The 27,816-nt window shown below is 49.1% G+C and overlaps 2 protein-coding genes and 1 pseudogene across 2 annotated transcripts; 1 reads left to right on the top strand and 2 right to left on the bottom strand.

The window, feature by feature from the left end:
• Positions 1-117: 117 nt before the first annotated feature.
• ATP5PO (ATP synthase peripheral stalk subunit OSCP) lies at positions 118-12,044 on the bottom strand. The gene is made up of 7 exons (XM_039519885.1): positions 11,853-12,044; positions 11,421-11,471; positions 8,691-8,801; positions 7,230-7,359; positions 6,888-7,000; positions 650-736; positions 118-306 (listed from the first exon to the last, which is right to left on the bottom strand). The coding sequence occupies exons 1-7, from the start codon at positions 11,880-11,882 to the stop codon at positions 193-195; spliced, it is 636 nt and encodes a 211-aa protein (XP_039375819.1). The 5' UTR covers positions 11,883-12,044; the 3' UTR covers positions 118-192.
• On the bottom strand, positions 743-4,207 carry LOC120395451 (annotated as a pseudogene).
• Positions 12,045-20,231: 8,187 nt separating the features above from the next.
• Positions 20,232-24,781, top strand: LOC120378812 (cytochrome P450 4F3-like). Its single transcript, XM_039497132.1, has 6 exons — positions 20,232-20,591; positions 21,060-21,193; positions 21,323-21,387; positions 22,079-22,161; positions 22,513-22,817; positions 24,728-24,781. Exons 1-5 carry the CDS (start codon positions 20,437-20,439, stop codon positions 22,715-22,717), a joined length of 642 nt encoding a protein of 213 aa, XP_039353066.1. The 5' UTR covers positions 20,232-20,436; the 3' UTR covers positions 22,718-22,817; positions 24,728-24,781.
• Positions 24,782-27,816: the final 3,035 nt, after the last annotated feature.

Raw genomic sequence — 27,816 nt, 5'->3', positions numbered from 1 at the left:
CGGACCGGTGGCCAGGACCCGGGCAGTGTGAGTGCCACTGAAAATCAGCTCGTGTGCCGCCTTCAGCACCCGTGCCATAGGTTGCCTACCCCTGCTCTAAATAAACACTACAGCCTATCGAAGGAGAAATATTTTATTGTTTCCATATAATAGATTGACAGGTTTCACTGTGAAAAACAGTTAGATAAGATGTTACACGGTATCTCTCATGATTTTGGTCAGTTTCTGAATCTTGGATTTTGTTGACATGTCAGCATACTTATCCCCAATGCTGACAATCATTCCACCCAGGATTGATGGATCAGTCTAGGAAGAAGAAAAAAAGTTACACACATCTATTAAATGAAAATCCATTGGCCAAATATTCAATTGTCAATCTTTTCTATGCAGCAATGAAAAAGTTTGCCTAATAGTAATCTTGTTCTTGCAGTTACTATGATGTAAGTTTAGTAGTTATTAAAAATGCCACTGCATTTATAATCAAAAGCAGAATTTAATATGTATATCAAATTTTACTAGACCAAGAAAAACTAATGCATAAAAAATATTTACAATAGATCTTTCAATGGAGTCTGTACCTCGGATCTGCCTGTTGGTTACAGAAATTGCTTCACTTTATGGAATTTATTCACAAGCCATTAGTCCTTACCTTGGTCTCCAATTTCAAGACTTCTCCTTTAGCCAAGAAGCCACTCAAAGCTGTTTTTAATTCAGTGAGGCTGGCCTCATCCAAGGGCTTGGGTAGGAGGGGATGGAGGAGGGGAAATAAAAAAAATCAAAATAAAAAACTACAGAAAATGAAGGGCTGTATTTAAATATCAAATGTGCAAAAAATACCTGAATTTTCTATTCCCAAGCTTAAATACACAAACTGGAGGAGGGACTAAAGGAAGAAAGAGCAATGAGCGACAATTTGGGTAATACACAGTGAATGTGGGAGAGCATAAAAAGTAGCATTTGTTTGGTGTGCTTTGGACAGGTTAGTTTTAGTTCTACTTAATTACATGTATAGAGGTTATATCATTTAGGAATATGTCAAAACTCCATATGCCAACACTCCATTTTGACGAAGACTGTTTTCGATCAGCAAGACAGCTGTGCCTAGGTTATACAGGGAAGGTTTATTTTCTGCTGCAAACATGTAATAAAGATTGAAGATAGAAAAGATGGTTAAATTACGCAACTGGGACTCTATTCTCTGGATTGTAATTCTCAGCTTTGCCACAGGTTTCCTGTATGACCTTAGGCAGTCACCTCAGTTCCCCATCTACAAAATGGAGAGGATACCTTCCTACCTCACAAGGATATAGAAAGGATACAGTCAGGAATGTTTGTAAGCCATTCAGCTACTATGGAGATGGGACCACAGTGGAATCAGAGCAGATTTTGCAGAGAACATCAACAGTTCTAGATTCTAGCTGTTTTGCTGGTAAGTTATTGAAAAAAAAAAAATCGTGACAGTGTCTTTAAAAGCCATAAAAGAGCAGGTATGGGCACAAGAGTGGTAATTTTAGCCAAGGAAGCTTAAGAGCACAGACGAGAACTTGTTCACCCAAACACACATGCAAGCCTTTTCACGTGTCCAGTAAGTCATTAACTAGGTCAGCGTTTCCCAAACTTTTTTGGCCACGGAACACTTTTTAGCCTATTACGGAACACTTATAATATTATTTTGTAGTAGTTTGGTTTTCAAATAAATTGCGTTATTTATGCTCAAATATAGTTTATAAAACAAAGCAAAAATACAAATTTAAAATAACTTGAACTAACAATTTCTAACTGGAAAGCACATATAAAGTAGTGCAAGAGTCAAAATTAAAAAGTGTTCTACTTAAAAAACGCTGCTTTATATACACAAACACCAAACAAATTAGATTTTTTACTAGGAAAATCTATTTTTATAAACAAATACAAATTTGGATTTAATGGGATTGGTGTTTCTGCGTTTTTCTATCACAAATTCGCTTAATATTAGGAATAATGCTGGAAAGTTGAATCCTCCTGTCAGGCGCAGCATCAAGTCTATTCCTATATTTGGTTTCTGTTGCAGTATAATACGAAAATCCCGTCACACACAAATAAGTGATAGCAACAGGAAGGAGCACTCGAACAGCACGTTTAGCCACATTAGGGTACTCTTCTATTAGGCTGCTCCAAAAATTATTCAGCGGAAGATCCTTAAACTTTTGTTTCAAATCAGAGTCAGAAATTAAGTCAATTAGGCTTTCATAATTGTGCACAGTAAAACCAACTGGCTTGGCTGTAATTACAAACGGATTTCTAACCCAAGCATTATCAGTAGTTGTAGGAAAATATTCTAATAGAGGCCTGCAAGTCACGTAAGTGCTGTAAAAAGGTGCTTGAAACTTCTTCATGGACTGTAGAATTTATTTCAGTCAGAAATTCATATACTGTAGGGAAGCAGTTGAAGTTATTCTGTTCTACAGAAGATGCCCAGAATTCCAGTCTCTTTTTTGACGACGAAATTTTATCCATTGTAATAAAAATAGTCATTCTTTCCCTTGCAGCGACAGATTAATTTCATTTAATTTTGCAAAAATATCTGCAAGATACGCAAGTCTCATTAGCCATGAGGAATTTGTCAGTCATTAAATTTTCATCCTGAATTACCTGAAGAATGCCAATAGCTCACGATGGAGCTCAAAAAGCCTCACAAGCACTTTTCCTCTGGATAGCCACTTCACTTCCAAATGTAAAAGCAGCGCACAAAATTTTAAATAACCTGGATTGAAGTGGTCAAGACCTGCCAAAATTGATAATTTGTACTGCTTCATTGAGTACAATTTTCAGATATGCTGGTATTTTTTTTTTTTTTTTAACTGCAAGTGCTTGTCTGTGTAGAACACAATGGCTCTTAGTGCTTTTTGGTGCCACACTTATGATTCACATTACAGCTCCCTTCATCTTCCCAATCATTGCCCGAGCACCGTCAGTACATACCATCAATACATTTTCCCCAACTAATTTCATGCTTTGATAAAATTGTTGATGCAGTTGCATATTTCTTCTCCAGTTGTGTTGCTTTGCAGAGATTCACATAAGAGCGGGTCCTCTTCAATAATATTATTAAATCTATATCGGACAAATACTAGTAGCACAGCAAGTCCTGAAATGTCAGTGGACTCATCTAGCTGCAATGAATACTCATGGCAAATTTTCAGTCGGCAAACTAGCTCTTTTTCTATGTCATCGGCAAGATCTTCAATATGGCGTGCAACAGTATTATCTGTATTAACTGTACAGCATCAATTTCTTTACCAGACTGCTCACTCAACATGCACATTACAATATCTTTCGCGCAAGGCTTGATAAGTGGTTTTCCAATAGTGTGAGCTTCTCCGGCAAGTGCTATACCATAACTTACTCGATAAGATGCTTCTGTTGTCTGTTTTAGCAATTTTAATCATCGAACGTTTACAATTTCCAAGTGAGTCACGCTTCCTCTTGAAAAAACGTATATCTTTGTATTCAGCATGCTTGGTTTCCACATGCCTATGAAGTTTAGCAGGAGCCAATTAACTCTTTGCTAGTATTTTGTTGCACACGACGCACTGCGCATCAGGAACATCTTTATTTCCAACACACGTAAAACCGAAAGACAAAAAACTTTCATTTCGGTCTTTTAACACCTGCTTCTTGTTTTTTGATCTACTTCGGTGGAAATTCTTTCACCTTGGATAACTCACTAGTACTAACATTTTTCGGCAGCAAAAGACTGTGACAGTTCATCCTCACTTTGAAGTGTCACAATATTTTGCTCGTTTATTTCGGCCACATTGGTGTACCAGAAGAACTTGCTTTTTGTTTCAAAGTTCCTTCTTTTAGCCACAAATCCATGGTGATTAGGTTTAGTAACAATATTTAGAAATACTGATTTGTCAAATTTTGTTTGTCACAAATATTTATATTGTTTTGAGTGAAGCTAGTTTAGTTGTGTTTATCGCACACATGGTAAAGATCCACAGGTTTGAACATGTTGAGTGAATGTTGTATTCAACATGGCGTAAAGAGAATGGTGTGTGCATACCACTGCAGTTCGCGCAGCCTTGAGCGGAAGGGGTACGACATCACTAACTGAAACGTGCCCGAAAGGGGTAGACGTCAACATGCTTGCGTGACACGTTCTCTTTACACCATGATATTCAATACGAGATCTATCAATAACCAGAAAGAGTTTTATGCTAAATTATACCGAGCTGGATGAGCTTATTGAGGTCAGAGGGGTGTGGAAGCAGTGAGAAAGGCGTGGAGATGGACCTTTTAGCCATATAAATAGGAAGAAAACCAAGAAAGAAGAAGTAAAATTTAAGAGATTAGGGATAATCTTGGAATGGCACAATATCTGATTTGCCTCGGTCTTTAATGAGGCTAATGAAGGGCTAAGGAATAGTGATAGAGGCACCGATGGGAATGAAGATATGGGGTAGACATTACGGTATCTGAGGTAGAAGCCAAACTTGAACAACCGGATAATCTTCATCCTAGAATATTAATAATTTTTAATAAGTCTCTAAATTTGACTGGAGATTAGCTAATGTAGTTCCTATATTCAAGGAAACTACAGGCCTGTTAGTTTAACATCTGTAGTATGCAAAGTCATGGAAAAATCTTAAAAGAGAGAGTGGTTCCGGGCATGAGGCAGAGGGCAACTGGGATAGATTACAGCATGGATTTACAAAGGTAGATCACCAACCTGATCTCCTTCTTTGAGAAAGTAACAGATTTTTAGACAAGGATCTAATATATCTGGATTTCAGTAAGGCGTTTGATATGAAGAATTACTGGTTAAATTGGAAAAGATGGGGATCGAAATGAAAATCCAGAGGTGGATAAGGAGCTGGTTAAAGGGGAGACTTCAGAGGGTAGTATTGAAGGGGGAACTGTCAGGTCGGATTTATTCAATCTATTTATTGCTGACCTGGGAACCAAGAGTAGGAGTGGGCTGATAAAGTTTGCGGATGACACCAAGTTGGGAGGTATTGCCAATTTGGAAAAGGATCGAGATTTGGATGACCTTGTAAACTGGAGTATTAGTAACAGGATGAAATTCAATAGTGAGAAGTGTAAGGTTATGCATTTAGGGATGACTAACAAGAATTTTAGTTATAAGCTGGGACGCACCAGTTGGAAGTAACGGAGGAGGAGAAGGACCTAGGAGTCCTGGTTGATCGTAGGATGACTATGAGTAGGCAATGTGATGTGGAAAAGCTAATGCGGTCTTGGGATGCATTAGGCGAGGTATTTCTAGTAGGGATAAGGAGGTGCTAGTCCCGTTATATAAGAGACCTCATTTGGAGTATTGTGTGCAGTTTTGGTCTCCCATGTTTAAGAAGGATGAATTCAAACTGGTACAAAGAAGGGCCACTAGAATGATCCAAGGAATGGAAGGCCTGACGTATGAAAGGAGACTTGAGGAGCTCGGTTTGTTTTCCTTAACCAAAAGAAGGATAAGAGGAGATATGATTGCACTCTTTAAATATATCAGAGGATAAATACCAGGGAAGGAGAGGAATTATTTCAGCTCAGTGCTAATGTGGACACGAGGACAACGGATATAAATTGTCAGTCAGGAAATTCAGGCTTGAAATTAGGGTTTCTAACCATCAGGAGTGCAATACTGGAACAGAAACAGTAGGACCTCCATGACTTTAAGATTAAGCTAGATAAGTTTATGGAGGAGATGGTATGATAGGATAACGGGCTTAGTCAATAGGTCAATTAAGTGCCACACTGGTAAATAGTACAATGAGTCAGTGATATGATATAACCTTTTTCCAGAGGGTATGGCTGGAGAGTCTTGCGTTCAGCTGACCGCCATATTTGGGGTCGGAAGGAATTTTCCTCCAGGGAAGATTGGCAGTGGCCCTGGAGGTTTTTCCCCTTCTCCGAGCATGGGGGGGGGGGGTCGCTTGCAAGTGGGTGGATCGGCTTATGTGGCCTGCATCTAGCAGGAGGTCAGACTAGATGATCATAATGGTCCCTTCTGATCTTGAATTCTATGATTCTATGATTCTATACTCATTCAAAAAAAAAAAGTTGTAAACTATGTTTCAAATATGCAAAATTTAAAATTAAAAAAACTGTAGACTCTTTTTTCTAATTATGATTCTTTCACGGAACACCTATTCACATTGTGTGGAACACCAGTGTTCCGCGGAACACAGTTTGGGGAACACTTAACTAGGCTGTTCTTTCAGCTCACAACAATGTTAATGTCTGAAGTTGTGGATACAGAGAGCTGTGTGTGCTTTGTAAACAAGAAATGGAAGCACTGAATTATTTAGCCTGGCTAGGAAGTTAATTATAGCCCAGTCCTAGATTTTCAGAGATTTACTAGGAAAAGTCATTGGCTGGCAACCTAGGAGGAACCAAAACTCTGACAAGACTAGAAGTATTTAGTTACTGCCCATCAGACGAGCTAGTGACCTGTAGGTAAAAATGCAAGCGCCATTGGCTCTCCAACCTGAGGCTCAAAACTTGAGCAGCCTCCCACTTCCATTTCCCACAGACCAAGAGCAAAAGGAGCAGGTCTTCCTACCATTTCTGAGAAATTTCTCCTGTGGTTTTCCTCAACCATTGGTCCCCAATACTGCTCATGGTTAATTATGTAAGCGCTGGGAAACAACTAAAGTCAGTTAAGGAAAAAAGTGCACAACAGTTTTGTTTTCTGGTCAATGGTTGCTGGGGATCTGAAAGCCTGTGTACAAGTAACTTTCATTCAGGTGCGGTGGTGAACATGCAGTGCTGCTCATTTCTCAAGCCTAGCCAAGCTCAACCTGCTCAGGCTGCCTACAGCAATTAAGCAAAAACGTTTGCAGCCACCATCAATTAAGCCCAGCCCCGCAGAACTTATGTTTCTAACTTACATTCGCAGTGGTGATTGAGCAGAGCACTTCTCCACGGTATGCACTCATGATCTTTCCAAAAGCAGAAATTACATCTGGAGTCTGTTTCAAGCGACCATTTTCAGCAAGCAATTCTGGAAAAAGAGACGTTGCAATGTTTAAAACAAGTTACATACAAAAAAAATATCCAATACAATCTGAGTTAAGAATGCAAAAGAGCAAACCACAGCAAATACCAAAATGCTTCAATGGTTTCATTTTACATAATGTCTTAAGTGTCTAAGACAATGAAAGTAGGTTTGGTCATGAAAAATTAATATTTGCTAGCGTAATGCTCAGACTATACTTATATCAATGACTTACTCATTAAGTTGATCGTGATCGGAGACAGTTTCTCTTTTACTAAAGCATCATTTATGGTTTTTTGTTTAATTACACTCTTTATATGAGGATTCACGACAACATTAGACAATTTGGGGTCCTTCAGAAGGGTCTAAAAAAAGATAAAACATAGGTAACATGATAACCAATAGAAAACCTGATGCACCCATTTTTACACATATCCTTGGAAAATGCACAGGTTTGCATTAACTAAATGAAGAGGAACATGAAAAGTTTCAAAGCAGATTAGAAACGTCTACAAACGTCTAATAAGCTTCTTATAACTCTTTCCTGACTTACTGAGCTGGATATACAAGGAGAAAATCTCCCATGGCCAAAGCATAGAAGAGTATGATGAAAAATCCCCAGGCAAGTCTACACTACAGAAATACTGCAATATAATTATGTTGCTCAGAGGTGTGAATAATCCACACCTCTGAGCAACATTATACTGATTTAAGTGCTTGTGTAGACAGCACTATGTCATCAGGAGAGCTTTTCCCCACCAACATAGCTACCGCCTCATGTAGAGGTGGATTAATTATACCGATGGGAGAGCTCTCTCTTCCATCAGTGGAGAGTGTCTTCATTAAAGCACTACAGTGGCACAGCTGCAGTGTTTTTAGTGTAGACCTGCCCCCAGGAACTAAAAAGCCAGCAAGTGAAGATAGCCAAACTATGCAAATGTGAAAGTGTAGATTAAAAAAACCACAAAGGCTATATCTACATTGCCCCACAGTGTGGACTCTGGGGGTGTGAATTGCAGAACACACCTAAATGTTGTGCTCTAGCTGTCTTGTATGGACATTGCTGGCACAAGCTAAAAAGGTTTGCATTAACATAATCCTCTTTCAAACACAACTCTTCACATTTTCTATTAAGGCAAGGGTCAGCACTGAGAACTAGACCAGAAAAGCAACTGCATGCGTTTAATACTAATCATTTATTCCAGGGGTAGGCAACCTATGGCACGTGTGCCGAAGGCGGCACGTGAGCTGATTTTCAGTGGCACTCACGCTGCCTGGGTCCTGGCCACCAGTTCGGGGGGCTCTACATTTTAATTTAATTTTAAATGAAGCTTCTGAAACATTTTGAAACCTTATTTACTTTACATATAACAATTGTTTAGTTATATATTGACTTATAGAAAGAGACCTTCTCAAAAGGTTAAAATGCATTACTGGCACGCAAAACCATAAATTAGAGTGAATAAATGAAGATTCGGCACAGAACTTCTGAAAGGTTGCCGACCCCTGATATATTCTATATAAAAATGTGATGTTTTTAAATGTGCAATGTTTAGGATTTGCTAAAGACTGAGAAATTCCTCCTCCATAACTGAAAAAGGGGGGAAAACAGTATAAGAAAAGCCATTTCCACAACACTTAATTTAGAGCTTAATTTTAAATTGTTTAGAGAAGTAACTGTACAAGACCTACTCACCAATACTCGACTAAGCTCCTTTTCGACCTGGTCCAGTTTTTTCTGCTTAGAAGCAGCAGAGTAGAGAGCAGTAGCATAGCGACCTTCTAGTCCATAAACCTGGATTGGAGGCTTGAAAAACAGAGAAGTCAAATTAGTGACTCCTAATGCTTCAGACAGTTACTAACTCCAAGCAGGTTTAACATCAGGAGATGCATGACTTTCCTCTTGAAAGACAGCCTACCCTTAAAGGTTTTGACCTACCACAAATACAAACACACAAAAATAAGAGCTTTTAAAAGCCCAGTTGCCTAGATGCTTTTTATTTATTTATTTATTTACTGGGTGGGGGGGGAGAACTATTCATAGAATAGGTGATATGAGTGACTTAGCTCTCTGTGCTTTTTGGATGAAATTAAACAAAAGGCTATGGAGGGCTGCACTCATTCTCTGGGGTTAGGCCCCCTGGCACCGTACCTCTGAGCCTTCTTTCTCGTGAGCCCCCTCAGGGAGTCCACTCACACTGGACCCACGAGGCCTCCACACCCAGATGGAGCAATGCCACCCCACAGTGACTCTCAGCATAAAACGGAAGGGTTTACTGTGTATCTGAGTACAGCACAGGCAGTTCTCAGGGCCCTCAAGCCTAGAAAGTCTTAGCACCATGCAACCAGGTGGCTCAGGCTGCTCTTTGACCCAAGTCCAGAAGATATCTCCTTCCAGCCAACCACCCTATATCACAGTCCCTCCTCTGTCCTCCTTCTTTGGTCCCAAGCAAACAGAACACCTAGGCCCTCTCTCTTCCGTCTTTTGTTCCCGTTGGCCAGAACCGGCTGCCTTTCTGCCCAATTTTAGTGGAAAGGTCAACTAAACTCCCATCAAAGTCAATAGCAGTTTGCCTGGGTCTGACAACAGATAGTGTGTGACAGCTGCTAATTATGCCACTGCACTAAACCAGGATTTTCAAGAGATTAGTAATTTTGGGTGCCCATCCTGAAATACCTTGAAGGGGTTTGATTTTCGGAAACTAGTGAACACCTACTGTCAGAGTTCGGGCCTGTTAATGCATGTTAAGATAGTCACACAAAAATCATTAGTCACTTGAAAAAATCTTGACCCCTTGTAGATAAAATATTTATCTGTTTTCTCAATAGCTCTTTGGGATGCCTTTGGTATAATCAAAAAGTTTAACTTCCCATTGAACTTCTCATATTTAAAACAGTATGAATTAGTTAATGTTAAAAAGGTTGCAGCAGTCTTGTTTTCACTCAAATCACTTTAAGCAGGAAGCCCTGGTAAAAAGCTTTTACCACCTTTAAAGGGAATTCCTGTTTTGATAGAAGAGACTTATTTCTACTACTGCTGCTACACTGGAAGCTACAGAGATGCAGCGAAACTGTCCTGGTACTGGACAGACCCCACAGGATTAAGGAGGCAGCACAATCTACACTGAGAAAAAGGATCGGTTGTCATACCCCATGCCAAAAGATAGGGCAGGTGAGATTCATGCAAGCTAACTGTACAGGTAACAAACAAAAATGAATAGCCAAGAACTGGCACGTGGTAAGATATTTCAGGCATTCTCCCACACATCAGAACTATAAGAGGAACTGAAACAAAAATAACCAGCTTGAAAATAACACATTAGCATCACTAACAGGGCTTGTCTACATTATCTGCTGGAACATAGAATACCAGGGTTAAGGGACCTCAGAAAGTCATCTAGTCCAACCCCCTGCTCAAAGCAGGACCAATCCCCAGACAGATTTTTTACCCCAGTTCCTAAATGGCCCCCTCAAGGATTGAACTCACAACCCTGGGTTTAAGAAGCCAATGCTCAAACCACTGAGCTATCCCAGCGGGCAACGATTGATCCAGCAGGGGTCGATTTATTGTGTCTAGTCTAGACATGATAAATTGACAGCTGAGTGCTCCCTGTCGATTTCGGTACACTACTGGAGCGAGAGGTGCAGGTGGAGTCGATGGGGAACATCTGCTGTCGACTCACTGCAGTGAAGACACCGTGGTGAGTAGATCTAAGTACATCAACTTCAGCTATGTTATTCACGTAGCTGAAGTTGTGTAACTTAGATTGATTCAGGGCCGCCCAGAGGATTCAGGGGGCCTGGAGCAAAGCAATTTCAGGGGCCCCTTCCATAAAAAAAAGTTGCAATGCTATAGAATACTCTAATCTCGTGGGGGCCCCTGCGGGGCCCGGGGCAAATTGCCCCACTTGCCCCTCCCCCCAGGCAGCTCTGGATTGATTCCCCCCCAGTGTAGACCAGGGGTAAGTAACCTATAGACATTCCAATTAAATAGAATTACATTTGCAAACAAGTAATCAAGGAGCTTCAATGTGTTCCAAGAGAGATGTCTCAATTAACTGCAGCATAGTTTTTCACAGGGCTTTGGAGCAGAGCCGGGACCTGGAGCACAGACCTGTAGGTTTTTGTGTGGAGCTGGAGCGGAGCCGTAAGGGAGCAATTAAAAAATGTGATGGCTCCAAATCCCTGGTTTTTCAGGTAAATGAGGCAGAGACACAGCCAAACTAGTACACACTGAACCAACAATGCCGCATTTGTGCCTCCTGTGAAACCAAGTTAAGGACACTTCGTAGGAAGGTGCGATAACTTCTTCAACCAGCAACAGCAAAGCCCGGGCATAACAGTAGGTGACAAATAGCCAACATAGGCCAGTTGGAATTGCCCCGGGGAACTCCCTGCGCGATCACACACTCGTAAGCGGCCCTACCTTCACCAGCTGGGAGGCGGGCCTGGCGAGGGAGGTGCTGAAGAAGCGCAGCTGGAAGACAAGCGGGGGGGGGGGGGGGGCGACATTTAATTTCCCTCAACAAGGAAGTGAGTCAGGAGGAAAGACACCCGCGAGCCGGCGCGTCCCACCATCGCTTGGGCCACGGGCTCGCCGGGCGCCCCCCACCCCCGAGCCCGAGCGAGCCCCGCGGCCACAGGCCGGCCCCGAGTCCCCCCCCCCCCCCCGGGCGCCCCAGCCAGGAGAGAACCCAGGAGTCCGGGCGCCCCGCGCCCCCCCCGGACCCGCACGCGGGCGGGGGGGGGGGAAGGGAGCGACCGCCGGGCCCGGCCGAGGAGCCCACGGACCCCGGGGCGGTGAGGCCCGGCCCCTTCCCGCTCGGGTCCCCGCGAGCCCGGCTCCGCTGTCGGTCACCTTCCCCGGGAGCCCCGCGGCCGCCGCCATTGTCTCCTGCAGCTCTAGGTCAAACCGGGGCCCTCGCTCGGCGGTGGCTAGGACGCATGCGCACTACTACCCAGACCCCCGCCGCGGGGCACGCTGGGAAAGCGAGTCCTGGGGTCCCGCCCTGCTCCTGGGAATTGTAGTTCGTCAGCGAGCGCCGCCGCACGGGAGGGGGGGGGGAGGGGAAACGGACGTGACGCCAAGCGGTGGGTGGAAATAGCGTCAGCCCTGGGCACCATGAGTCAGCCCCCCCCGGAAACATGAGCTGGGCCCGGAACCCCCGAGGCGGTCTCACCCCGCCGGTGCGGTGTGGAAACGTCTCCTTGAAGGAGTGTTCGGCTTGGGTTGTACTGAGCGTGCGCAGAGCGACTGCGCTTCACTCCCCCTCCCCCCCTCGTCCCAGCTGAAAGCCCCGGTCTTGTGAATCTCGCCTGGTGCGGCAGCCGCGCCCTGCCCCTGAGCGCGTCAGTGCCCCCGTTCCCCGCACCAGTTCCAGTCCCAGCACCTGGGTGGGTGGGTGTGGGCCGGGCTCAGGGTGGCTGAGAGGGAGGGGTCCCACAGGGGTAAGGGGAGAGTAACCATCAAAAGTCTGGGGACCGCTGCCCAAAGGTGTGAGGACACAGTCTGATAGGCTGCAGGAAAGATGTATTCAACTCACGTATAACTCTGTGATGTTGTGTGTCTGCACATGGGCAGAGTGCAGGACTATCAGTACCCCCAGAAACATCAAGACGTAGGGTGTGGCAGTTACTAGACATGCTTTTCTTTTGGTGCGTGTGTTTGCATAGACAGTTTTTGTTGTGGGCAATCCATCTGGCAGGTCACAATAGCTGAGCCAATCAGGTCTCAAGGGGGGGAAATGTTGTAAATAAATCATCTTATCACAGCCATGTCACATTAGTGGCTCTTTTTCCCTGCAGGAGCAAGTACACGTCTGCTGTGGGGGCTGCATTCGGTGACAACACAGGAATCTTGAAAAGAAGGAGGAGCTGTTGTTGTTATCAACAATTGAAGAAGCCAGATGTGTACAGTATATATTATGTCCGTATTATACAGACATAGGCCTTTTCCTCGCTGCTAAAAAAGTCTGATTTTTTTATCACCTTGCAATAACAAAGGTGTTTGAGCTACTCTGAAGTAACAACACAATGAAGACAAAGCACTTGAGGTTTAGCAGTGAGGGAAAAGGCTCAAGAAAATGTCTCAAAAATAAGATCAGAGAGCAATGCGCTGACATGCACTCGCCATGGTACAGAAGTGTAATTTTTGTGTTGAAACCTTGTGTACAATGACAAAAGGGGGAAGTCTGTATAAAGCACAAAGGTAGATTTTCTGCCTATTAGCTTGTTTTCAAAGGGAACCCATAAGTATTTCAAATACTATTTATAATGCTTTACACTACTTTCAATGTTTTCTTTGCTAATAAACTGTATGACCTTCTCTGCAATGGAAAGGGAATAATAAAAAATACTCAGACTTTCATTCAGGGTTTTACATATAATAACCCTGAAATTCAACTCTGTAGAATGCTTTCTAAAAAGTCCTGAAAACACAGAAATGTGAGCGTGGTCCTCTTGTACAGGGAGACTTTGGCAAACCAGTAAAGTGCCTAAAACCACTATGGCTTATTGTTAAAAAGCAACCTAGTCAGCGAGCTGTAAATTGATCATTCAGCAAACTCAGCTTGACCAAGGCAGGAGGGGAGGGGAGGGGGTTTTGGGTGCCACGGAAAGGGCAGCTTGACCCCTTGTCCTTCCTGATAAGACTGGTGTTGAAGTTGTTGATACATGCATTTTAAAAAGAGCAGGAATGTTTATTGGGGTCTCAGAGCTGTAGACTCTGGAAAATGCACACCTGGTTAATCAATAGTCAGAAGGAACCTCTTGTTTGAAACTGCTTATTTAACAAGGTTTCTTTAAGGGATATGTCATTCTACTACTAATGTATAAATAGGGGGAAAAAGCTTGATATAGTTGGACTCGTTGGGGGACTCTTTTGGACTCTCCCTCTGGATACATCTTGCAGTCCCCACAGGTGTACCGACACATTTCGAAACCCTCCCGTTTTGCAACTAGTTGCAGTTTCTGCCGCACAACGTAACCATCTGGGCTCCTGCTCAGGACTTGCTGCCACCTGATCCATGGGGTTGCAAATCAGGAGGGAAGGGGTTTGTGGTCAAAAACACTCACATTCTGCTTCCTCCTGGCTAATGTGCCAAATTGACCTATTGCAGGGTTCTGGGGGTTTCTGCATTTTAATTTAATTTTAAATGAAGCGTTTTAAGCATGTTAAAGAACTTATATACTTTATATACAACAATAGTTTAGTTCTATATTATAGCCATAAAAAGAGACCTTCTAAAAATATTAAAATGTCTGACTGGCACCATGCGAAACCTTAAATCAGAGAGACAAAATGAAGACTTGGCACAGCTCTTCTGAAAGGTTGCTGAACCCTGATCTTTTGGATGCTTGAGGCGTGCTCTTTCACTTTTTTATGTGTGAATACGTGAATAGGGAGGTAAGGTTTGTGGGTACAGAGCACTCCCCTGACCCCAAGGTGGTAACCAGAGTGGCCCCATTCATTTTCTCCACTGGCTTCCTCCTTGATTATTTCCAATGACTTGGCTGCCTATGCCCCTGTCACTGGTCCAGGGATGGTTGCAAATCTGGAGGGATGGGGTGTGTGGTCGAAAACGCTCACGATTTGCTTCCTCCTGGCTAATGTGCCAAATTGACCTATTGGATGAGTGAGGTGCATGCTTTCACTGTTTTGTGTGTGAATATGTGAAAAGGGAGGTAAGGTTTGGGGGTACAGAGGACGCCCCTGACCCCAAGGTGATAACCAGAATGGCCCCTTTCATTTTTTCCACTGGCTTCCTCCTTGATTATTTCCAGTGACTTGGCTGCCTATGCCCCTGTCACTGGTCCAGGGATGGTTGCAAATCTGGAGGGATGGGGTTTGTGGTTGAAAATGCTCACGATTTGCTTCCTCCTGGCTAATGTGCCAAATTGACCTATTGGATGAATGAGGCGCGCACTTCCACTTTTTTGAGTGTGAATACGTGAATAGGGAGGTAACGTTTGTGGGTACAGAGCACTCCCCTGACCCCAAGGTGGTAACCAGAGTGGCCCCATTCATTTTCTCCACTGGCTTCCTCCTTGATTATTTCCAATGACTTGGCTGCCTATGCCCCTGTCACTGGTCCAGGGATGGTTGCAAATCTGGAGGGATGGGGTGTGTGGTCAAAAACGCTCACGATTTGCTTCCTCCTGGCTAATGTGCCAAATTGACCTATTGGATGAGTGAGGTGCATGCTTTCACTGTTTTGTGTGTGAATATGTGAAAAGGGAGGTAAGGTTTGGGGGTACAGAGGACGCCCCTGACCCCAAGGTGATAACCAGAATGGCCCCTTTCATTTTTTCCACTGGCTTCCTCCTTGATTATTTCCAGTGACTTGGCTGCCTATGCCCCTGTCACTGGTCCAGGGATGGTTGCAAATCTGGAGGGATGGGGTTTGTGGTCGAAAACGCTCACGAGTTGCTTCCTCCTGGCTGATGTGCCAAATTGACCTATTGGATGAGTGAGGCGCACTCTTTCACTCGTTTGTGTGTGTGTGACATTATTGATATAAACTGGGACCATGTAGAACATGGTTTGCAACCAAGGTCCTGTAGTGGCACCAAATCTTAGGTAAAGGTGGTCATATACGGTGGCTAAGACCAGGTTATGGGTTGGTGGTTATGATTATGCTGTCTGTATCATTTTGTAGTTGAAGTTATAAGTATTGGCTCTGTACTGTCTGTATTTTGTATTTGTGCTCTGCTTCTGGGTGACACCGCAGACAAGTTGGTGTTAGCTCTGATAAGTTCGCTTGATGGCCTGTTAAGACCATCAGCTACACAATCGACCCATGAAGAGAAGGCAGATACGCCTTGTAACTGAGCAAAGTATGCAGGGACTTGCCCATGTGACTCTAGACTCCATTTTGCTGTAATGTTCCACAGTAAGGACAAAGAGGTTCTTACACCTGGAAAAGCCTATATAAGGCTAATGCCTCATCTCCATCTTGTCTTCAGTCCTGCTTCTTACCTCTGGAGGGATTTTGCTAGGAAATGAAGCTCTACGCAAGGGACTAGCGACCCATCCCAGCGGGGGATGTTCTCCAGAGACTTGATTTGAACCTGCAGTTTACTCCATCACTGTTACAAGCCTGAACTAAGAACTTTGTCATTACTCTATGTAATTGATTCCATTTAACCAATTCTAGCTCTCATCTCTACCTTTTTCTCTTTATGAATAAACCTTTAGATTTTATATTCTAAAGGATTGGCAACAGCGTGATTTGTGGGTAAGATCAGATGTGTATATTGACCTGAGGCTGGGGCTTGGTCCTTTGGGATCGAGAGAACCATTTTCTTTTATTGGGGTGTTGGTTTTCATAACCATTCATCCCCAAGACGAGTGGGTCTGGTGGTGATACTGGGAGACTGGAGTGTCTAAGGACATTGTTTGTGTGACTTGTGTTACCCAGTGCGGTGAAACCAAAGTCCTTTTTGTCTGTCTGGTTTGGGTTGCCTTAGAGGTGGAAAACCCCCAGCCTAGGGCTGTAACTGCCCTGTTTGAGCAATTTGTCCTGAACTGGCACTCTCACTTTGGTACTGCCAGAACTGCCTCATCACAGTGTGAATAAGTGAAAAGGGAGGTAAGGTTTGGGGGTACAGAGGACGCCCCTGACCCCAAGGTGGTAACCAGAGTGGCCCCATTCATTTTTTCCACTGGCTTCCTCCTTGATTATTTCCAATGACTTGGCTCCCTATGCACATGTCACTGGTCCAGGGATGGTTGTGCACCTGTCACTGGTCCGGGGATGGTTGCAAATCTGGAGGGATGGGCTTTGCGGTCAAAAACGCTCACGACCTGCTTCCTCCTGGCTAATGTGCCAAATTGACCTATTGGATGAGTGAGGCGCGCTCTTTCACTCGTTTGTGTGTGAGTACGTGAAAAGGGAGGTAAGGTTTGGGGGGTATACCTAAATGCACTCCCCTTCCCCACTCCCAGCCCTACAGGGCCGCTCAGAGAATTCCGGGGGCCTGGGGTCTTCGGCAGCGGGGGGCCCTTCCATTCCGGGACCCGCCGCCGAAGTGCCCCGAAGACCCGCGGCGGGGACCCCCCGCTGCCGAATTACCGCTGAAGCGGGACCTGCCGCCGAAGTGCAGCCCGGTCTTCGGCGGTAATTCGGCGTAAGGGGGCTCCCGCCGTGGGTCTTCGGGGCACTTCGGCGGCGGGTCCCGGAAGGGAAGGGCCCCCTGCCGCCGAATTACCGCCGAAGACCGAGCTGAACTCAGCGGCGGGTCCCGCTCTGTCTTCGGCGGTAATTCGCCAGCGGGGGGTCCTTCCGCCCCGGAGCGGAAGGACCCCCGCCGACAAAGACCGGGAGCGAAGAAGCTCCTGCGCCCGGCCCCGCAAGAGTTTTCTGGGGCCCCCCGGAGCGAGTGAAGGACCCCGCTCCAGGGGCCCCGAAAAACTCTGGTTGGGGCCCCTGTGGGGCTCGGGGCCTGGGGCAAATTGCCCCTCTTGCCCCCCCCTCTGGGCGGCCCTGCAGCCCTATGCATGCTGGCTTGGGAATATCACTACTGTAGTGTCAGCTTTTAAGAGAGCTTCACATGCAGAGCCGTAACTAGGGATTTTTGGCACACAAGGCAAGGAACAGAGGCAGCATGTCTGGCTCTTCCCTATTGGAGGGAAGGATCCACCAACGAATTTCTGCAAAAGAGCCGTATGCGCCGCCCCTCTCCATTGAAGATGACCAGCGGGACTTCGGCAACGAGTACCACAGTCCCTCTCAGAGGGAAGGACTTGCTGCCGAATTGCCGCTGAAGGAGAGACTTTCTGAGCCCCTCACTTTCCGTGCCCGAGGCAAGTGCCTCACTCGCCTTGCCCTCGTTACGGCAATGTTCACATGCACCACTTCTAGTATTACGGTAAGTTAAAACAAGCTACAGTACATTGGGACATTAATGCTCTATTACAGTGTTTGCAGTAGCATATTAAAAGCTATAACACTGAACAGACTAGTTAGGGCTGGCTTTAGGAAGTTTGGGGCCCACCCAATTCAAACATTTTCGGCGGGGCCCCAGCAGGGATGACTTTAAAAAAAAGGAAAAAAAGGTGGGAAAAAAAAGCCTTTCCTTTCTTAGCAACCGGTTCCCTATAAAAAGTTCTGATTTAAGGGATGTGCCAGAATATGTATTTCTGGTACCAATAGGGTTACTATATTTCCAGATTTAAAAATTCCTCCCGGACAGCAATTTAAGAACCAAAAAGTCTGACATGTCTGGGAAAATATGGCTGTATGTTAACACTACCTACAGTTCTTTTTTAAAAAGATGGGACTGAACTAGAAATGAACTCCGCTTCACATGTGTGGGTCCCCGCCACTCCCTGGGAGTGTGCTAGGGTGACCAGATGTCCCGATTTTATAGAGACAGTCCCAATCTTGGGGTCTTTTTCTTATATAGGATCCTATTAACCTCCACCCCATCCTGATTTTTCACACTTGATGTCTGGTCACCCTAGGGTGTGCACATGGGTACCAGCTGCTCTCTTCTCCCATCATTGAAGCAGGTGTGCAGGGTTACTGCCCAGGGAATTGCAGGGCACCAGTGGACATGGGGCTGGCTGCAGGCAGGGCAAGGGGCGCAGCAATGGCTGGAGACAGGGGTGTGTGGGGTGGGGTGGGCTGGGGTGGGGTGGGCTGGCTGGCTTCAAGCAGGGCCATAGGGGGATGTGGCATAGATTGGCAGTGCTGAAGACAGAGGAGTGCAGGAATGGCTGGCTTCAGGCAGGGGGGGTGCAGCAGGGGTTGGCTGGAGACAGGGCACGGGGTGCAGGTACAGGGGGTGCAGACCACCCGGTATGGTAAGTGCTCCCTCCTCCTCCTCCCTCCCCCACCAGAGTAGCAGCAGCCACCTGGGGCTCCCCTGCTTCCACAGCCCTGGCCATGTACACAGCTGCCAGAGCCCTGGGGAAGCGGCGGGGCTCCAGTGGCTATTTAAAGGGCTGGGGCGATAGAAGCAACGGGAGCCACTGACTTTTTAAGTAGCCCACAGATCCCAACAGCCCTACCCCATGGCTCCAGCAGTGTGGCAGTGGTGGCAATTTAAAGGGCCCCCAGGCCCTTTAAATTGTCCCCTGGAGAAGCCGGGCCACCCCGGTACAGTGCACTGACTCTTGCCAATACACCGAACCGGGGCTTGGGCGTGGGACCCTCTTAGGGGCAGGGCCCGATTCAGGGGAATTGGTTGAATTAGCCTAAAGCCGGCCCTGCCAGTATATCCAGGACATTAGTAGCACACTTTTCCCCCACCAATACCTAGTAGTTGCACTGTCATCTCCCATAGCTACTTAGGTTGCAGCTTTATTGTTAAACCTAAATTGGGAAGAAAGACGACTGATTCAGAACTTCTTTAATGGTTACTTTATCACTAAAGGGTGTAGTGGGGTGTAGACTTGGAGAAAGGAAGGTTTCTATGATGTAGGCAGGATCAAGTATTTTATCCAAAACCAGAATACGAATGGCGCTGGTCTTCTTGGTGTCTGACCTTGAACTATTGTCAAAAGTTTGAGGGTGACTCATCTCCTTCCTCATATATTGGTTGAGGATTCCATTGATAAAGGGATTGGCCTCAAATACCTGGTTGTAGGACTCTGCCACGGTGTAGTTTTCATCTTGGGTTGCCTGGTCCTAATTATAGTAAAGCATGTACTTTAGTCTTTGTAATTATCTGTTATAACAATGTGGAACTAGCTGTTTTACGGGATGTCTCGATTTCATTCCTGTAGTAACATAACTGGTGATAGGAAAGCAGGGAGAGAGAGAGGTGTGTGCTCTGCAAGGCTGCTGGCCACGGGGCCAATAGGTGTGGGTGGGCTGGGTAGGATCGCGGGAGTCACGTCTCAGGGATCTGCCCCACTACCCAGCACTGCTCCAGCTCTGAGCTGTCTCCACTGCCTGGGACCTGTGGGGCCCCACCTGCCTCCCTGGGGGAAGAGCCACCTGGGACTGGTGCAGAGGCTGGGCCAGTCTCAGCCACTCACAGGGAACAGTCGGGGAGGGGAGAGGCTCAGCTGGGTCCTGAGAGAGCCTGGCCCGGGTAGGCTCTGCTCCTGCTCCAGCCTGGCTGCTTCCACCACTCCCAAGAGGCCAGAGTTATCCTGCCCCAGGACCAGTTCTGGCTGCGCTGCCATCTCAGCCTCGCAGCCACAGTCACCTCCCATCAGGGCCGGCTACTGTGGCTGGGGGTTAGGGTGTGGGAGAGCCCCCTGGGCACTGCCAGACAGTCCCAGCAATGGAGGCGGGGCGCTAGAGGGGGCAGATGCTCAGTCACCCCACTCGCCTCCCATGCACAAGGGCCTGGAGTTCACAGCTGGCACTGCCAGAGAGTCACAGGGAGCGAGGCCTCAGTAGAGGTGCTGGCAGGAGCTGAGCCGGGCAGGGTCCCTCCAGCCCCGGACTCTCCATGTTCCCTCTCTGCCCCCTGGCGTGGCGGCTCTCATGCTGCGCTGGCCTCTCTCTGCAGGCCACGACACCACAGCCAGTGGCCTCTCCTGGGTGCTGTATAACCTGGCCTGTCACCCTGAGTACCAGGAGCGCTGCCGCGAGGAGATCAAGGACTTAATGCGGGACAAGGAGTCAGAAGAGATTGAATGGTGAGATGGCTGCTCCGGCTGCAGTGCTGGCTCTGTCCAGTGCAGTGCGGACCCCCAGCACCACCACTTCCAGGGCCTGTGGGGCCTCCCCCACCCTTTAGTCCCAGCACAGCCCCCGCCCCACCTGTGAGGGTTAGCACAGCTGCTGCCCTCCCCTCCCCGCTGGGGTCCCTTCACCTCTGCCAGCCCCACAAGCTAGAGGGCTTCCCCTGCAAGATGGGCCTAGGCTGCTCCCCAGTGCCCGAGGGCCCTGCCGCTCTGGGTTTTGCATGCCCCTCCGGATGCCCAAGGGCGCTGCCACTCAGGTGTACGTGCCCCTCCCCCGCCGCTCACGGTGTCAAAGGTCCCCTCAGTGCCAGCTCCATGCAGATGTGACTCTGTCCCAACCCTGGTGCCTGGCTCATGGGTTCACACTGGGCCTCTCATGCATCCACCTCTGGGGCCAGTGCTAAGCTCTGCTCTCTGCAGGGAGGACCTGTCCCAGATGCCCTTCTGCACCATGTGCATCAAGGAGAGTCTGCGCCTGCACCCACCCGTCACGGCCGTGTCCCGGCGCTGCACCGAGGACATCAAACTGCCCGACGGACATGTCCTACCCAAAGGTACCAGCCTCCTTCCCTGCCCCCCAGCCAGGGGCATGGCACCAGAGCTGGGCCCATAACCCCTGAGGTGCTCAACCCCTCCCCTCCTTCTCCCTCTCCTCTCTAACGAGGCAGTTTCCTCTCTGGCAGGGAACGTCTGTCTGATCAGTATCTACGGGACACATCACAATCCTGCTGTCTGGCCGGAGCCCCAGGTATCGCTGGTCACTCTGTTCTACCCTTTGGCTCTACTCCACCCCACGGCCACTTCCAGCGTGGCACTAGGGGGCGCTGTGCTGCAGGGGGCAGGATTAGGGGGCTCGGTAGGGGGTGCTGTCCCCTGGCAGTCACTGCTGACCCAGTGCCTAACATAGCACTAGGGGGCGCTGTGCTGCACGGGGCGGGATTGGGGGGCTCAGTAGGGGGTGCTGTCCCCTCACAGTCACTGCTGACCCAGTGCCTCACATAGCACTAGGGGGCGCTGTGCTGCAAGGGGTGGGATTGGGGAGCTCGGTAGGGGGAGCTGTCCTCTCACAGTCACTGCTGACTCAGTGCTCCGGCGTGGCACTAGGGGGTGCTGAAACACCAGCAGTCTAGCAGCTACCTATTCCCAGCGACCCTCCCCAGAGAGGAAGCTTCCCCCCGCCCCCGAGCTTGCCTAGAGGGGAGTGAGGGTCGCACCCCCATTCACACTGGGCAGGGCTGGGTCACTGGGCTCGGCCCGGCTCTGAGTGCTGGGTGGAGGCAGAACCATCCCCGCTGCCAGCGCATGGTCCCAGTGGGCAGCTCAGTCTTGGGGAGCCTGGTGTCCATGCTGTACTGGGGGCGGGAGCTGCCTTTGCTCCCTCCTCGGCTCAGGGACCCCCCCCCAGCTCCCCTCACCATGCCCTGTGCTCGCTGCTCCAGGTCTATAACCCGCACCGCTTCGACCCACAGAACTCCAAGAACAAGCCCCCACTGGCCTTCATGCCCTTCTCTGCTGGACCGAGGTAACCTGCCTGCTGGGCTCAGAGCCCCTCGCCGCACGAACTGCCCCCTCCTCCTTTCTCCTCCCCTCCCCCCCCGGCTGCCCACCAGCGAGCGGCTCCCTGTTGGTGCCCTGGCTGCAGTGAAGCATTGTGGGGTACACAGGAGTTGGCCTCTGATCAGTGCTGGGGTCAGCTGTTATTGCTGAGGATCTGCCCCTTCTCCCACAGAGGGGTTGGGCTCCCCCCAGCGTCTGTCTGTCCCTGCGGGCAGTGCGTTCTGGGGTGTCTGTCCCTCCTCCCCCATCCCTGCTCTCACATGGCGTGTGGTTTCTGGGCGAAGAGCACCGGCTGACACACCTGGCTCTCTCACAGGAACTGCATCGGGCAGAACTTCGCCATGGCAGAGACGAAGGTGGTGCTGGCGCTGACGCTGCTGCGCTTCGCCGTGCGGCTGGATGAGAGCAGGCCTGTGCGCCGCAAGCCCGAGCTGATCCTGCGCAGCGAGAACGGGCTGTGGCTGCACCTGGAGCCGCTGGGGCCCAGCCATGAGAGCCGGCCCCCCGCAACGTACTCCTAGGGCCATCCACTGCCACCCGCTGCGGGGGATCCAGCCTGCTCCACACAGCTCAGGGGCCTGCCGAGTGGCAGACCAGGTGGGGATCATGGTGGGGCCAGAGGTTAGCAGACACCTGGGAGTCAGCTCTATCCTCTAATCTAGACCAGCCCTCTGTACCAAAGCAGGCGCTGTGGGGTCCGGGCATGGGGCCCCGAAGGTGCTGCAGGCTCCTTTCAGACACCAGCTGCTTAGCCCTCTCCCACCTGCCCCTGGGAGCGAGGGGTGACAAATGCCTTTCCCCAGCCCCGCTGGATGTCCACGGCCACCTGGTGACTCAATGTCAGAGCTAGAAATGGAGCCCAGCAGCCTGGCTCCCAGCTCAGCCCACTCATAGCCTAGGCGACCCCCGTGGCCTGCGTTCCCTGCCCCCACTGGCCAGAGTCAGGGTGCTCGGCAGTTCGACCGCTAGCCTAGGATGCGGGAGACCCGTGTTCACTTCCCTGCTCGGCCACACAGGGAGCCTGCGGCATTGGGCAAGTCACTCTGCCTCTGGCCCTCAACTCCCATCAGTGCAATTGGGTTAATGGCCCTGCCCACGGGGGCTGAGGGTAAATGCAGTCGGGGGGTGAAGTGCCACATAATTATGTTGGGCATCTAAGACCACGTGGTCAATAACCCTAAATGCTGTGGGCTCGTTAGTGGATCAGCTCCTGTGTTCCCGCCAGCCCCCCCGTGTCCTGATGCTTCTGCCTGGAGCTGAGGGTCTGGTCTCTCTCTCACTCCCTTTCCCTGGAGGGTAGGAATCTTCCCTCCCGCCTGCTCCCCCTCTGTCCTGCTCCCCCCACTTCTGAACTCAGCAATCCACCTGCCTGGTCTGGGGCAGGAACAGCTGAGAGGCCTGCGGACAGGTGGCTCAGTGCTCTGGCCGATCTTCCTGAGGGGCCCCCAGGAGCCTGGGTGAGAGCTTCTGCCTTGGGCTGCTGTGGATGGCTTTGAGGTGGGGCAGCAATCCAGGGGGCAGCTGCCTAGCAATCGCAACCTGCTGGCTGCAGTCACCCAGAGGAGTTGGGGCAGGGAACCTGTAAGTGTGTGTGTTTTTTCGCTCTCTCTCTGTAGTGCCCGGGGGGCTGGCTGCAGACCCAGCAGGGACCTACTCTCTGCCACAGGGAACTCATTGTTCAAGGAGACAAACAGTGGTTGAGGGCTGGGAGGAGGGGGCCGGGTGTGGCCCCTGGGGCAGCTGGACCTGGAACTGGGGGACAGTTGCTTTCATGATATTTCTAAGTTCGTTCCCGAGCATGGTGAAGTCCAGGGCCCCTGCTGCAGGGACGAGGCCATGGGGCTTTGGGATCCAGCCTGAGGGTTTCAGGATCTCGCCCTCGAATCCGGTTACTGAGCTTTGGGTTCTGTCCCTCGTCCACATGGTGGCAGGCTCCAGCCCTGGGCTCATCCCCTCCCTCCCATCTCTCAGTCCCCGCTGCCTCCTCAGGCCCAAGACTTCAACCGCATGCTCCATTCCTTGGCCGCAGGGCTCCAGGGCCCAGGATCTGGCCAAGGGTCTTCTGGCTCTGGTCCTTAGCTGTGAGGCAGCGGGTGCCGGCCCCAGGCTCACCCACCCCCCATTGTCCCGGCCCACTCTGCCTCCTCCGGCCCTGGGCTTTGTCCACATGCTCAATCCCCAGCCACGGGGCTTCAAGCTCAGGCCACGGGATCCGGCTGCAGGGTGTTCGGCTCTCTGGCTCTGGCTCTTGGCCATGCACTGGCAGGTGCAGGCCCCTATCTCACCCCCCCACCTCCATTAACTTTGGCCCCTGCTGCCACTCCCACTCCCCCCATTGTCCATGGGACCACTGCCTCCTCCAGCTCCCTGTCTGTTCCCCCCACTGCCCTGGGGCTCCGCTGCCTCCCTACCCACCTCCCCATCCAGGGCTTAATTTGTCTGTTTGTTAATGTCACTTTTCACAGCAGACTGAGAAGCGAGCTGGGACGCTGTGAAAAGCGACATTAACATACAAGTGTCACTTTTCACAGCAGCAGATTTACTAGCTCGCAAGGCTAAAAATAACCAACGCAACCAAAAAAGCAAAAGAAACTACAACAAAAAAGACAAGAACGTGCAGAGCCCCTTGTTTGCGTTTCTATTCTGCTTAGGGCCAGTGAAGAATAAAGACAACTGGACTTTATTTTTACTATTCAGTCTGCAAAAAAAACCCAAATCCTCCATAAATAAATGACACTGCTTTGGACATGGGTATGTGCACATTTGTTTATTTTTCCTAATATTATTTAAGTATTTTAGGAACAAGGGTCAGAGCGGCCACCAGCAAGAGTCGCCCCCGCTGGTGCGGGGCCCTTGCGCAATGGTTGGGGTTAAGAAAATTGGGGGAGATGAAAGAACTGAGTGTTGACCTGTGAGCAACTGGTTCTTGGAACACCAGGGTTGTGCAGAGTCGCAGTGTGGTGCTATCGAGCCGGCTTCATTTGCTACGTGGAAAAATGGAGCAGGATATTACACACCATGAACTGGTTTGCTTCATTACTAATGTGTCGTGTAACCAGTGACTGGAGTCTTTGTATTCGCACATTTGTGTCTGAACGGGGTGGGGGCCCCAATGTTCTTTGTGCCCAGGCCCTCAATACATTTGAACCAGCTCTGCCTGCTGTGACCCAGAGGCTGGCGCCCAGTCACTGGCAGGGAGACTCTGGGCAGCTGAGGGGAGCGAGGGGCAGCAAAGACCCAGGTCTCATTGCCCAGTTGTTTGTGTTATACTCCCCCACCCCCCTCTTCTCTGCCTGCGGGGTGTGACAGCAGCACCCACATGGGTAACGCCACCTGCAGCAGGGAACCTTGGGCCGGGTTCCCCAGCACACCAGGCCCAGCAGCTCCAGGTGTTTGAACGTGGCAGAAAGGCTGATGTTCAAACAACCCAGCGGCTGAAAAATAAAACCAGAATAACAGACCTCCTGGATGTAGCTGCTTCTACACCACGCAGGCAGGAGCCCAGCCCCAGCTGTGCTGCCTGGGCAAAAGGGCCAGGGGTTAACCCCCCCCCCCCGACCCTGTCCTGTGAGACTGCTGGGGTGGGCGGGGGGCACTCACTTTGACAGTGGGTTACACAGCTGTTTACTAGATGGCAGCAGGATATTGGGGCTCAGGAGTCTTGGGTTTTGCGTCTGTCTTGCGGAGGAGAGACAGGAGTCACAGCCCGTAGCTGGGTGGCAGGACTCCCCGAGTCTACTTCTGGCTCTAGGAGGGGAGTGGGATTTAATGGATTATAGTGTCAGAGATTTCAAGGCCAGAAGGAACCACTGTGCTCAGCCAGTCTGCCCTCCTGCAGAGAGATCTGTTAGCCAGAGACCCTCAAGCTTTATTTAAGAACTCCGGGTGATAGAGAATCTGCCCTCCCCTCTGAGTCAGCTGTTCCTAGGGTTAAGTCCCCTCCCTGTTAACCATTGTCACCATATTTCCAATCTGACTTTGTCTCACTTCCTCCATTGGCAGCCATAGGTGTTAGGCTGGTAAGGCATAGGCATACGGGAAGGCAGAAATGCAATGAGCCTACACTTCCCAAGGCCTGGAAGATAATAGCTTAGCTAAATTAATTAGGGTGTAAGGCCCAAAAGCCTTAGAGTCAGGGCCGGCTCTAGCTTTTTTGCCACCCCAAGCAAAAAACAAAAGGGTGGCCGGAATGTGCCGCCCCAGGATTGGCTGGAATGTGCCACCCCTTAAAATGTGCCGCCCCAAGCACGTGCTTCCTCTGCTGGTGCCTAGAGCCGGCCCTGTTTGGTACCTCGGTGCGGTGAGAGTCTGGTGTCTCCTTGGGATACACCACCAATGGTAACCCCAGGGAGGCCACACCTCTGTGCTACACAGCACTACAAATTTGTGTCAACCTAAATTACGTTAGCATAGAACCATCACAGTTATTACATTGCTTGTGCGTGTGCACACTGCACTCCTTGAGTCAGTGGTGCGTGGTCTCACCAGGAGTGCTTGTATCAATGCAGAGTGCACCATGAGTAGCTATCCCACTGTGCAACTCACTGCCATTCCAGCCCAGAGTGATTAGAGAAGTTTCTGAAATGCCTCACGAGGCTGAAACGAGTCACACTGCGCAAATCCTGCAGGCTCAGGCGCCCCATGCTCACAATACTCAGGAGAGTAGTGCAGAGCTGTGCATGCTCCATGCTTCTGCCAGAGATAGCAGACACTGAGAAGGGACGTGCAGGTTTTGGGGGATTTTGAAAAGAGGTGTGAAATATTATGGGATGCAGAACACTGCATTATAGGAAGTTGAACACATGTTCCCAGTCACCCCTGTGCGTCCTCACTATGAGCGCTTGTGTCAATTCAGAGTGCAGTGCATGTCTGGAGTGGCTCACGACTGTGAGTGCCTAACTCAGAGCAGACTGCCAATATCAGGGCAGACACCCCAAGCTGGTGGTGTGTTCTACAATTAGATTTCACCAAGCCAGTAACAACTGTGAACTCCTGGATCACAATATGAGCCTTACCATGGAGTCACACACAGATCTTGGGAGACAGGCCAGTCCTCGCTTATAGACAGCCTCCCAACCTGAAGCAAATACTCACCATACAACATAAACACTAACCCAGGAACCTATCCTTGCAACAAAGCCCGATGCCAGCTCTGTCCACATATCCATTCAAGTGACACCATCACAGGACCTAATCACATCAGACACGCCATCAGGGGCTCGTACACCTGCACATCTACCAACGTGATATATGGCATCATGTGCCAGCAATGCCTCTCTGCCATGCACATTGGCCAAACCGGACAATCTCTACGCAAAAGAATAAATGGACACAAATCTGACATCAGGAATCATAACATTCAAAAACCAGTGGGAGAACACTTCAACCTCTCTAACCACTCAGTGACAGACTTGAAGGTGGCAATTTTGCAACAAAAAAGCTTCAAAAACAGACTCCAAAGAGAAACTGCTGAAGTCGAATTAATATGCAAATTAGATACAATTAACTCTGGCCTAAACAGAGACCGGGAATGGTTGGGTCATTACACTAATTGAATCTATTTCCCTATGTTAAGTTCTGCTCATACCTTCTATGGGCCATCTTAATTATCACTTCAAAA

The sequence above is a fragment of the Mauremys reevesii genome, linkage group 1, assembly GCF_016161935.1.
Source record: "Mauremys reevesii isolate NIE-2019 linkage group 1, ASM1616193v1, whole genome shotgun sequence".
Lineage (NCBI taxonomy): Eukaryota > Metazoa > Chordata > Testudines > Geoemydidae > Mauremys > Mauremys reevesii.
Note: the sequence above shows the minus strand (reverse complement) of the source record. Positions and strands in the feature narration are given on the sequence as shown.

Excerpts from the sequence above, each read along its gene's own strand:
- ATP5PO (XM_039519885.1), bottom strand. The coding sequence starts at position 11,882 with ATGGCGGCGGCCGCGGGGCTCCCGGGGAAG. Across the intron at positions 11,472-11,852 it reads CCGCGGGGCTCCCGGGGAAG|CTGCGCTTCTTCAGCACCTC; the intron begins GTGACCGACAGC and ends CTTGTCTTCCAG. Across the intron at positions 737-6,887 it reads GCTCAATCACCACTGCGAAT|CCCTTGGATGAGGCCAGCCT; the intron begins GTAAGTTAGAAA and ends CTCCTACCCAAG.
- LOC120378812 (XM_039497132.1), top strand. The coding sequence starts at position 20,437 with ATGCTGCGCTGGCCTCTCTCTGCAGGCCACGACACCACAGCCAGTGGC. Across the intron at positions 20,592-21,059 it reads GAGTCAGAAGAGATTGAATG|GGAGGACCTGTCCCAGATGC; the intron begins GTGAGATGGCTG and ends TGCTCTCTGCAG. Across the intron at positions 21,388-22,078 it reads CTGTCTGGCCGGAGCCCCAG|GTCTATAACCCGCACCGCTT; the intron begins GTATCGCTGGTC and ends TCGCTGCTCCAG.